Here is a 12,889-nt window from a genome sequence, read left to right as displayed (position 1 = left end):
GGCGGTTAGCGCCGCCGCCGCGGCTCAGTAATTCGCTCCAGCACCGGGCGGCACGTGCGCGTTTCAGCCGGGCGCCGCCACGTACGCACCGCATAGCTCCGGCGGACAGGCCTGCTCTGGGCACAATGCGGCCGCTGCGTGGGGAGGCAGACGGTAAACGTTTGCGCGGGCCGGCTCGCTATTTGATCCGGCCCCGGATATATGACACACATCGGCCGGCGGTCCGGGATATATGACACACATCGGCCAATGGCATCACACACTCGGCTTTCAGCCAGGAATTCGGACGCAGAAAGATTGGGGTCAGGTTGCCAGTACAGAAGACAACGTTTCATGCGGAACGCTTCGGCCGGACTTGAAACGCATGCCCACGGTGTACTGTTTGACACCAGTTGGGCGGCAAGGTTGAAAACCAGGGCTTGCCATGTAAGCTGAATGCGCGCTCATCTTAAGTTGTTAGTATTACCGTCGAGTTCAGTCTTTTATTAAAGCTGTACTAATGTATGCAGGCAACGTAATATTTTTAACGTTTTTTCAAGCACAATAAGACTTTTGCTTATGAAAATAATGTTTTATCCATGCAATTGATTGATGCAAATAGACGGCAGAGACGTTGGCAAGAAATCGGACAAAATGGTAAGCACTGGTCACAAAAATGTAACAAAAACGGCAAATACAGTTGCAAGTACAGTACATACCGACGAAAAAGAGCGACACTTAAGCAACAGTTGACATAAAGTACACGTCATTTTGTCCACTGATGAACTTACAAAACTTGCATGATTTATGCCTTGAATATATCGGTTCATTAGTTGTCTTTGGGGAAGTCGTTTTTTTATCTTCAGGATGAAGTCTGTCGATTGTTTCTATGGCCTTAGCCTATCGTCTCAAACCTTAACAACGTTTTCCGTGGTGTGGTGTGGCTTTTACGAGGGTTCACGTGGCATGGCGTTCATCATGACTGACCTTCGCAACGGAGCTTTTTGTTGCATTTCGCTGCATTCGCTATTACTAGCAAGGTTTTATAGCTTCATATATGCATAGTATATAACGTAATAGTAAAGTTAGCCTGTGTTAATAGTTGACTCAGACTGTGCTCGGTCAGGTTATTCCTACCCCGGTTTCCAGCGCTTACGGATAATAATGCTAAGCAAATCGAAAGCGTACAATCGAGACTGCACAGTATTTGCGAGCTCCATGCTGCTATGGCAGACCTGATCTGTTACTGAGACCAGGTCTGAGCGACAGCATGCGGCTGCTGACCTGCTGACAAACTCAGTTGGAGGGGGCACCAGTTTGACCGCCGGCTTCTTGGCAATAGCGCGGTCCAGGTCCACTATGTAGGCGGATACCGTGGGGTTCTTGCGGCCCGGCTGTAACAAAGAGCACAAAAGTGCACAGCCACGGAACCTTACAGACAGCATGCACTCACTCAGTAAACAGATTGGCCCCTGTGTGGCAAGGCTGCCATTCCTAAGCAAAATCACGTGCGTCACGTTTTCCCGTAAAAGGATTTTGCGGTTTTGGCTTTGCACTACGCATAAAACACGACAGAGCAGCAATGACTCGGCACGGACACACCGCTGCGGCGTGGGGCGTGCTTCAGCAGTCACACACAAACACACAGGTGTTCGGGGTAAGCGGCGAAACACAGCTGCTCTCGTGGGAGAGGGGTGCAGCCAGCTGCAGCAGGAGCGCCCGACAGATGCCATACGCAAGGTCGGCCGATGCCGGTGGGCGACTTGCCACCACGGGTAGTGATGTGATGCGAGGCGGTGATTGACGCTGGCAGAAAAAGCGCGGCGGTTCATGCGTGCACGACAAGGGTTGAAAGGATAGCATGGAACGTCCATTCTTCCGACGTTCATTTATAGACTGGATGAGCACCGCAACTAAGCAAACATAGGTGTCGGCAAAAACGCGCAATCCGCGGCAAACACAGCGCGACGAGTGCGGTGCGTAGGTTGGCCAAGAATGCAACACAAAGGCTATCGCCACCACACCAAAGAGTGCTTAAAAACTACTGGCGCCAGAGCTAAACACACAAGACACACAAGCGTGCCAGTAAAATAGCCCGGCATGGCCGATATGGGACAGAAACTGGACCGCTAGGGAGACAAACGCATCTGTATGTACACTTTCGATGTGCCAAGCACGCTCGGTCCACTGATCCCCAACACATGTGACCGGAGAGAAGCGTGTGAGAGACGACGCGCGGTCCTCCTGTACCTTGGGATAACGCAGCGGAATGGTGACGGGGTACTGGAAGTCCAGCTTGCCCGCCCTCCCGTACATCTGTATCGGCATGATGTCCACCTCGGTGTCGTTGAATGACGCATAGGCCATCATTTTGCCGTCCTTGCTGAACCACATCGTGTGGTCGTCGCCAATTACTTCCTCTGTAATGGAAAAATCACCACTTAATCACGGTTCTTGATCACCATCCCATTCACAGTATGCACTGTCTCATCCCGTATTCTTGCCTCCTCGCCGCCTCGTGCCGCCTCGTGCCGCCAGGAGTGTAGTGAGGCCATCAGTCACGCACCGGCGTGACTGCCCCCCTCTCGCTGAGCAGTCATGCATTCAGTCAGTTGAGCAGTCGCACCTTCGCGAACTCCGCCCGGGCACGCGTACAGCCGTGGTTTAGGTCACAGTGTGGGGATAAGCGTGCTGTCAGAGGCAATCTAGGACGGCCGAGGCATTGCTCCGCCACAACAATCTCGACAATTCTCAACAATCTCGCAGCTCTGATATTATCTATCTGGGACGGATGAGCTCTAATGCAACAGTCGCAAAAACACTGAAATATTTCGGTAAAGGGAGAGTCCCACCTTTGGGACTTATTCAAAAGCATACTCTGGTGAAACCCCAGAACCATTCACGTCTAATAATAGCACCGAGTAGTGCCACTGGCGCACCATCAATGTAAAATAAGGATTCAGACGCTTTTTAACATCACCACATTCTTCCTTTCATGGAAGCCCCGGAGTGTATCCGGAGCCCGCGTTCACTGCGACTGTCGCGACCGCCGTAGTCATGACGACGGAAGAATCCACTGAGGATCGTTGTCAGCTTTTGCGGGCTAACGCCTACAGTACGAATTATCAGCCATTTTAAACCGCACATTGCGGGTTTGCGAGCTGAAACGTGACACTTCTACTGGGATGAAAGACTTCAGTACAAATGAACGCCTGTGAGTGGCACAATGAGCGGCAAGGGCCAGTTACCAAGAAGCGCATTGGTTGAAGTCTGAATCAGTTGCGTCACGTTATACCATGCGATGCCCTGTTCCCCAAAGCCAAAGTCCGCTTCGAAAAGAGCCGCTGTGGTTAACGCCATAAGGGAGAAATCAAAGCCCTAGGAAAATGTTTCGTTGAATTCACGACATAACGCCCCATGGTTGCATATATTTGTCTTTAAGAGTGCTTCATGCTTTCGTAGCATTAGATACAAAAGCATTTTGACAAATTAGGGTGCTGCAAACATCACATAACACATACGTTGGAAAAGTATGCCAAACTATTATTACTTTCATAGCGGTGAGCAGGGACACCAGTGAGATTTCTCTCGCAAGAGCAGCCGCTCCAAATCAAAATTTTCAACCTTCCATGAGGATTACGAGGCAACCGACATTGCCGATCAAATCAGACCCGCCTGATCTAACAACTAAGCGAAAAGAACAAAAAGGGGGCCTACTCCCTTTAAACGAACCGCTCCTCGTGGTTAAAACGAACAGGTGGCCGGGACAGGTTTTCATTCCTCGGTAAAAAAAAAAACGCCGGTGCTGAGTTCGGCGGAACGAGCGCGGCCTACAGCTTGTTGCACTAAGCTCAGTTACCAGGAATATCTGATCACCGAACAACGGTACAAGCACCCAGCACGCAGCCGTGAGTGGGCCGGACCACTACACGTCCACATTTTGAGCCTGTACTCCCATCCGTGAACGACCGGTGGCTGCAGACTGCATTCGGTTGCACATAGCAGCACCAGAAGCAGTGCTCATTCAGATCCTAGCTACTCTAACATATCCGTGTGGTGCATAGTGAACGAAGGGCAACGAAGGTGAACGGAGTGCGTGAGAAGAAGTGGACGATGTCAATCTGATATGCAATATGCCTTTATTCAACAAATTGATAATGAGAACGGACGAAGACAGGAAATGACATCTGCCACGGACACACGGCATTCTTGATGCCATGCTGTATTTATAAAGTATACTTGCCGTCGAAACCGCGCCGGCACCTCCGTCCACCCCCCCCCCCCCAAAAAAAAAACAAACAAACAGTGAAACAAAATGGCGCAGCCGACGTGAAGCGCTGACCCACCTTCGTACACCCAGTCGGGGATGCCGTTGTAGATAATGTTGTTGGCGCCGTTGCTGGTGATCTGGACGACGTCCGGACTGGTGATGAGTGGCCGTATGTAGATGTTGTTGTCGAAGACGAATACGATGCTGTCGCGGCCCGGTACCCATGTGGCGTACTGGAGCCGCTGCTGCGGCGCCGCCGCCCCCAGCGTCAGAGGGATACGCCGGCTGGGACATGACAAAGGCAGGTCAGTACTGCCGGGGCAGGTCAGCATGCAGCGCCGCCGCCCCCAGCATCAGAGGGATACGCCGGCTGGGACATGACAAAGGCAGGTCAGTACTGCCGGGGCAGACAAACATGTGGCGCCGCCGCCCCCAGCGTCAGACGGATACGCCAGCGGGGAATGGCCAGGGCAGGCCAGAACGGCCGAGGAAGGTCAGCACAACCAGGGGTAGTTCAGCGCGAGTCGGGCCAGGTCAGCGGCCCGGTCACGAGGTCACGTCAGTGGTCCCCACGGTAGGTAATCGTGCATCCACAGAGGGCCGGTACACTGAGCCATCCCAACGGCTGCAGACATCAGGGCTATCAGTTAGTGGGGATGGACGATCAGCAGATTTTGATGTCATATACTGGCGATAAAAGACTGCGACCAGAATAGATATCTGTTCCATTCACAACCACATGCCTTTAATGAGACTGTTAAAAATGTATTATATAATGATGAGCGGCCGTGTGTAGGTCGTAACAGTCCTACCACTGCGTTTCAGCGGAGAGCGCGACTCCAGACCAGGGAGAATGAATGAACTGAGATTGTTTGGCATCAGATCACGCACCACGACAGGGGAATATTACACAGAGCTTAAAACTGACTGATCACCATGGTGGTCGAACAACCATTGGTCAGAAAGGCTACGACGTGAATAATTGCATACTTTATATTCCATATATGACGTCTCAAATCAACACTTACTTATTTCTGACGTCGTAGATATCGTACAAAGACTGACGAGTGTATCGATAAACCTGGAAAGGGGGAAAATAACGTGAAGTCAGATAACTGCATCGGATCATGTCAGCACCAAGGGTAGGTAGGTCCACAAAAGGAATGATCGGCTGGGAAGTCCACAGAGTGTAATCATTTTCATCACACTACGTGAAGCAGAGCAGCTCAGACGCCAGTAAGGTATAACACATTGTTCGGTTGTTGACACCGTGCAATTGCGGTGCTTAACGTGCGTCCGCAGTTCTACAGTCGCAAGTTACAGTGCATTTGCTGATGATTTGGAATTAAAAATTACTATTATTTGCGCGAACAGTCATGTCGTATGCTAGGACACAACCGCGCATTGCCACCGAGCTGCAGCGGTGATATGGAGGACGCGTGTTCAACAATCTACCGTCCTTCATCAAAGATCCTCGTGGCACGATTGCCCTCCGGCAAGACATGCAGGGATGGGCTAATGCTGTAAAAGGTAGCTACACCAAACGTGGGAGACGCAACCTGAATCACAATCATCTGGGGGGGGGGGGGGGGTCTGGGGCGGAATTACGCCATCCGATCAGATACGTGTCCAGTGAGACCCGCGGGGTCGGGCAGTCACCACTTTCACAAGGAAACGGAACCGGCAGCTCCGTACGGAGCACACCATGCCATTAAAAGGTGCAAACTTGCGTGCCGTTGAGTGCGCCCATCCAGCCCGGAGCACCCCCGGGAGCTGGGCGTGTGTAGCCCGAAGGATAGTGGGTGTGACTCCGTTGAGTGCGCCCCTCCAGCCCGGAGCACCCCCGGGAGCTGGGTGTGTGCAGCCCGAAGGGTAGTGGGTGTGACTCCGTTGAGTGCGCCCCTCCAGCCCGGAGCACCCCCGGGAGCTGGGCGTGTGCAGCCCGAAGGGTAGTGGGTGTGACTCCGTTGAGTGCGCCCATCCAGCCCGGAGCACCCCCGGGAGCTGGGCGTGTGTAGCCCGAAGGATAGTGGGTGTGACTCCGTTGAGTGCGCCCCTCCAGCCCGGAGCACCCCCGGGAGCTGGGCGTGTGTAGCCCGAAGGATAGTGGGTGTGACTCCGTTGAGTGCGCCCCTCCAGCCCGGAGCACCCCCGGGAGCTGGGCGTGTGCAGCCCGAAGGGTAGTGGGTGTGACTCCGTCGCGCGAGGGCGAGTTACTTACCTGCTTAGCACCGTGTGGACAGAGCACATACTTTCGGCTGTCCGACAGCGTTCGCTTGGAGGAGCTCAGCTTCTCCTGGGGAAGAGGTCGCCGTCAACGGACTCCTGCAGTCACACGACAGCTACAGTGGTGGGGGTGTTACCACCACGTTTCAGCGGAGAGCACGCCTCCAGACTAGAGGGAGTAGGCGAGGGCGGGCCCCGGCGTGGGAGCAGCTGGGCTGGCCGATACCACACCACCCGGTGAACGTGTTGACACTGGGGACATGCGATAGCACAACGCACCACGGTTGGAAGAGAATGTCAGAGGACCTGTATGATAGCCAGTTGGTGTGCTCGCTTGTGAAACGGAGCCGTACACATTTTCAGGCGGTTAAAAATCGGGAGTGAAACTCATTTTCACCACTAATTGGACTTGCTGATGATTTCACATGGCATTCGAGTCAATGAAAACGAAAAAGAATAGGCGCCATCGCGACAAAAGGAAGAGACTGAAAAGAATGAGAGTAAGCAAGACGCCATGAAAAGAGTGGCAAGATATAGCGGGCTGAAACGTACGGAATACAATAGGCAGACGCAGCGCGCCAAGAAGGCGAAAGTGCCCAGGTTTCCACGGGAACAGACAGCCGCAACTAGCCATTTGATGAGCGCTGGCCAGCCACCTGCCGCTAGTACTCGAGGCCAGTTCCCATCCATCCACCCTTATTTCCTCATTCATCGCTTTGCTCTGAGTTCTCGCCACGTCACGCCTTAGCGGATGAACTGCGACCATCAGCCGGATCATGTGCCATCCTGGGCGGAGAGCTCGCCCGAGCGTCCGCACACACACACCACAGAAGGCTCGCCCGAGCGTCCGCCCATACGCCACAGAAGGCTCGCCCGAGCGTCCCCATATACGCCACAGAAGGCTCGTCCGAGCGTCCGCACATACACCACAGAAGGCTCGCCCGAGCATCCGTACATACGCCACAGAAGGCTCGCCCGAGCATCCGTACATACACCACAAAAGTCTCGATCGAGCGTCCGCACACACGCCACAGAAGTCTCGCCCGAGCGTCCGCACATACAACACAGAAAGCTCGCCCGAGCGTCCCCACATACGTCACAGAAGGCTCGTCCGAGCGTCCGCACATACACCACAGAAGGCTCGCCCGAGCATCCGTACATACGCCACAGAAGGCTCGCCCGATCATCCGTGCATACACCACAAAAGTCTCGATCGAGCGTCCGCACACACGCCACAGAAGTCTCGCCCGAGCGTCCGCACATACACCACAGAAGGCTCGCCTGAGCATCCGCACACACGCCACAGAACGGCCCCGGCGCGGGCCGAACTCGACAGCGGAGCCCTCCCAGATAGCCGCAGCATCGCCCTACCTTTCACCTCTCTCCTTTATCTCTTTGCCCTGAAATGGCCATCATCTCTCTCCTTCATCCATTTGCCCTGAAATCGTCAAAGCCGGCTGAAGTGACTATAAACTCAACCAAACCCCCCAAAAAAATCCCATCGCAGAGCCCCGCTGCACTGAGCCCACTCCATTCGGCCATTTAACGCCTCGGCCCATTACATCCGCTGACACCCAGCGGTCTGTCGGAGGAGCGGCTGGTCAGCTCGGCAGGGCTCCTGGCCGTTCAGCTCAGCGAATCTCATGGCTGATCAGCTCAGCGAGGCTCATGGCTGGTCAGCTCAGCGAGGCTCATGGCTGGTCAGCTCAGCGAGGCTCATCTCTGATCAGCTCAGCGAGGTCAGTTCAGCGAGGCTCACGGCCGGTAAGCCCTGCAGAGCTCACCGTCCGCCGGCCGCGGCGGCCGCCTGCAGCCGGCCGGCCGCTTTCACCGTCAGTGCGGGGCCGGAGCGCTCGCGCTGGCCGCCGGGCAGTCCGGATGCCCGGCGAGAGGGTCGCCAGAAAAACCGGCCAGCGGCCCGGCACCACGGTGCCGCGAGCGGCTCCGCAATGCGCGACGCCCTGTCACGGCGCCGCGGACCCAGGCCTTTGCTGACAGTATCGCCTGACGGACGGCGGGTTCTCTGGTGCAGGAGGTCTCTGGTGCCGGAGAGACGTGCGCGATGCAAATGCCGTCACAGAAAAACGGCGTTGGTCGAACGTTGGTACTCCTTGATATGCTGGTTTCTCTCCGTCGTTCGCTTCCATAATTCATTCGGCTGTCGCAGCGAGTGCATCTTTAGAGTGGTCCCGCGGTTGGGCGTCTGGGTATGGACGAGCCGAGCGCTATCGAGCGTCTTATCCCGACCTTCGGCTTGCCGTGAAAGCCCCTGGGGATCGAGGCCCGTCTCCTGACAGGCGCCGGGGTAAGCGGCTCGTCGGAGGCGCCTGACCGGTTACTGACCGGGGCAAGGCCGGGTGTTCGTCATAGGCTACGCAGACCGAGATCTCGCAGCTGAGGTCCTGCACACTAAGCAGAACCCCGTCACCTGTACCAGTGGGCACAAGCTGACCTATAGCGTGCATAAGCAGCGCGGGGAGCAGAAGGCATTGCGGTGGGTCTTGTGCAGCGCGAGCAATGGACGCTAACGGACGGCAAGTGCCCCACTGTTACAAGTCTTTTGCTCGTCGTCCTGACCCACTGAGCACATCCCAATCCTGGTATCTTCAAAGAAGAGCTAGAAAGCGGACAAAGATGGCTACGCAGCCTGAGCTTTGCGAATTTCTCCCCACAAAAACATGCTCTTCGATTGCGGTGCCTATCGCAACCGGTACCTGCCATTTGGACACGCATCTAGCGACAGCGGGGAAACCAGAACGGCGCCCGGACATCCAAACACAACAGACTCAGTGCTCCCATGTGAGCCAATGTGGCATACTTATTGATGGCGTACGAGTCAGTCAACGGAACTCATGAACGTCAAACCGTTGGGTCCGTGAGCAGGATTATCTCCAGCGGTTCAATCCCTGAACTTTAGAATGAAGAACAGTCAGCTCCGGTTTCAAAAGGCTAATCGCGATGCCTTCTCTGGATCTAGGCACTTCTAGGCGAGCCTGGCACGTGATAAGATTCAGACTCGGATAAAAAACCAGCCGCATCACATAATTTCCACATGAGAAACTACAGTCAACCATTGAGGCCAGACACACCACATGTCAAGGCCAACCACCATCCACAGCATTCTGCTGCACGAATCGAACTTTTGCAAGGACAGCCACTAGCTGAGCTACCCAAACACTAATCACTCTCTTGCCACAAGGTCAACAGCATTACACTGCAATCAGGGCATGGCGCAGTGACAATGAGCTGGGCATTGCAGGCACGCTCCACCAAATAAAAGTACTCACCCATTGGGAGCCCGGTATCAATATAGTTCGAACTTTTGTCTTGACGTTAAATATAAAGAGACCTTCTTTAGAGTCGTCCATGTTTTCATCATCTGCAACAACAGGGAGAAACGCGTCATAGATCGGCGAGGCACCAGCAAAGGCAGATCTAAGACACTGTTTCCCAATGAACGTCCAATGAGACTTAGCTCGAACCGGCACCCAGTGCCCGCATGCAATAGCACGTCAGTAATCTCACATCTTCCAACTCACCATCACGGACAAGACTGCGTGAACACGTCCATAGCAACACGACCAAACAAGGCCATCACGTCGGTACACATTGGCGCCAGATACCCGCCACCTTCCAGCTCGGACACAGGCCTCACAACCCACCAAACGACGGTGCACCCAACACGATGTTCACGAGTCGGCGTTACCACCCTGCTGCCATCCACCAGTAACGCCATGACGCGTCTGGACCGCCGCGCGGCCACGCTAGCACAGGACCTGACCCACACAAACCACATTTTATGACAAGCGAGGCACCCGAGGGGAAGCGGGGCATCTGTCGCTGTCACGTGCGCAGAAGCGCCTGAGTGTTTGGGGCCGCATGCTCGCCCCTGGGTCATCGAGAGAAAACGCACACCTGTCGCCGTTACAGACATCTACGCCGCGAGGTCAGCCTCCGATGTCTGCTTCCAGCAACGAGTCGCATGGAGAAGAGCCAGCATTGTTCGTTTCGGAGATCTCAGAGTCATTCCAACGGGTTGGTACATAACGGCTGATGACATCCACCGTTCAGTAGGTGTCAATTTGTCAGAGTAACTGAAATATCTCACGCGGGTCCTTTCAGTGTGTGATTTACACGGCCTTAGCAAATACCAGCCCAGAGAGACCGCGATTTGTTACGATTTCCTACCAGCCGTTAGTGTAGCGTTACCCTGCCTAACCCGCCTCCCCTCCCCCTCGATAGGCTTCGGTTACGCACCTGCACCACACCACCTCAGTCCTTCCCCTCCATTCGAAACGCAATATGTGGAGGGACTTTTTTCTGACAACTGTGATCGGAACGACACTAAAACACTACGCAGTTATACCTCCCACACAGCAGCGCCGCTGGCCAGTCAGTTCGTAGATCGTCAACAATGCCGGGCTCGAGTACCTGGCAGCAGTCTGCACCGGGCAAGTGGCTCCAAAGTGACAGTAACCTGCGGCTCTAATCAAGCGGCGGCCGTCGGGGTGGCCTCGCTGCCGAGCAAACATCCCGAGCCAATTAACGACGGGAACTAATCAGCACAACGGCGGCGGCGGCGCCCGCGGCGGTTTTTCCCATCGTAAACAAGGTCGTGGTCAGATGGGGGGCCCGGGGGACCGATCGGACCAGACCGGACAGGGCCGCTGGTCTGCGCATAGCCGATGCCCCGCACCAAGGGCACCGTCTGGACACGGGCTACTGGCCCGCGCATAGCCGATGCTCGGCACCAAGGGCTCCGTCTGGACACGGGTGCATAGCCGATGCGCGGCACCAAGGGCACCGTCTGGACACGGGCTCCTGGTCTCCGCATAGCCGATGCTCGGCACCAAGGGCTCCGTCTGGACACGGGCTCCTGGTCTGCGCATAGCCGATGCTCGGCACCAAGGGCTCCGCCTGGACACGGGCGCATAGCCGATGCACGGCACCAAGGGCTCCGCCTGGACACGGGCTCCTGGTCTGCGCATAGCCGATGCCCGGCACCAAGGGCTCCGCCTGGACACGGGCTCCTGGTCTGCGCATAGCCGATGCACGGCACCAAGGGCTCCGCCTGGACATAGGCACCTGGCAGCAATGTCGGGCCGCCTCTCACAGTGGCCTATTGCGGGCGGTAAGTTAATGATCCCTGGGTCATGCACGGCCGGGACACGCCGGCAAGGCGGCACCACTGCCGGGACCAGAACAGGGAGAGGCGACCGCGCGAGCTTACCCTGCTCAGTGGCACGTCAGTCGCCACGTTACCCACCGCCGGTTGCTGCGACGACGCAGAAGTCTTGTCCCCATCCCCCCCCCCCCCCCCTCCCGCGGCGGCGGACGGGGACGGACGGTCGCGGTCGCGCCGCAGCTCTGAGGCGTAATAACGCTATTCGCACTCGTGTCTGGTACTCAGGCTGACTGGGATGACGACGGTGCCTTTGTAGGCCGGATGATATCGCCCTACGCCACAAACGTCACACGGCTCTTTTGGACGAGGGAGCTCCCGGCGCACGAGCATCCCCGCGAAGCTTACCACGCATGCGGCACAGCCACTGACACTTGCAATAACATATAGATCAAGTGTGGCAGATGTGACCGGACAAAAACCTGCTGACCCGTCACAGCCGAGTTCGCCAAATCAATCCCGGGGCCAAATGTTTCACAATGGTGCGTGTTTCGCCTTCGGCAACTGGCGGAGTTCTCGACGCGACCGGTCGGGAAGCGTGATGAAATCAGCCGGTGATTGCTAAGATGAAATGTACGCCGGGCCATCAATAGCTGATGCGCCGATGATGTAACCAACCGTCGCCACTTCATTATATCAGTCCCACAAGAGCGTGTCAGCCAGCGGCTAGCTCCCCGCCGTGCTAGATAATTAATCCTTTCTGTGTCAATGCTCACCAGTGCGTTTATCTGATGGGTCGGGCTAGCGAGGTGACAGGGCCTTTTGAGAGGAATGCTGTGTGGTGGAAATCCCAACCACACGACGGCTCCTAACTATGAATTACCCTGTAACATCCTGCAATTCCGATTTGTCCCAGACCTTAGATTGCAATGCTTGTGTTGAGATTAAAAGCGGCAAAAAGACGTTACAAATTAAATACGATATAGGATGGAACATGGCTACAACGTGGTTTGAACAGCGTATGAGTGGGAAGAGGGGAATATTTGAGCAGTGGGGAAAATTCGGCTGAGCACAGGCGATTGTTCCCTCTTACCATAAAAAACCGGCAGCAGAGCATGATAACTTGGAAATATTTGTTCAGACGACTGATCTTGCGCACAAGTGCATTTTTCAAACATGCTGTGCGCTCCAGAACTAAAGAGCGCTGCTGTATTCGGGGTCACATCGCGGCGGACCACCCCACACACAACGGCGAACTGCCGCACACGACGCCGACAGGATACTCCTCTCTA

The 12,889-nt window shown here is 55.4% G+C and overlaps 1 protein-coding gene across 1 annotated transcript in view; it reads right to left on the bottom strand.

Annotated features, from left to right (window-relative positions):
* Positions 1 to 12,889, bottom strand: part of LOC119089466 (venom dipeptidyl peptidase 4) — a gene marked incomplete in the record, with an annotated part of 82,926 nt that overhangs the window by 7,477 nt on the left and 62,560 nt on the right. The window contains 6 exon segments of the mRNA XM_037212176.1: positions 1,264 to 1,373; positions 2,230 to 2,399; positions 4,326 to 4,534; positions 5,278 to 5,330; positions 6,471 to 6,545; positions 9,763 to 9,854. Coding sequence (XP_037068071.1) covers positions 1,264 to 1,373; positions 2,230 to 2,399; positions 4,326 to 4,534; positions 5,278 to 5,330; positions 6,471 to 6,545; positions 9,763 to 9,854 — 709 coding nt within the window.

This window comes from Pollicipes pollicipes, unplaced genomic scaffold, assembly GCF_011947565.3.
Source record: "Pollicipes pollicipes isolate AB1234 unplaced genomic scaffold, Ppol_2.1 Scaffold_3087;HRSCAF=3621_pilon_pilon_pilon, whole genome shotgun sequence".
Classification (NCBI taxonomy): Eukaryota; Metazoa; Arthropoda; class Thecostraca; order Pollicipedomorpha; family Pollicipedidae; genus Pollicipes; species Pollicipes pollicipes.
The sequence above is the reverse complement of the archived record's forward strand: the minus strand, read 5'-3'. Positions and strand labels throughout refer to the sequence as shown.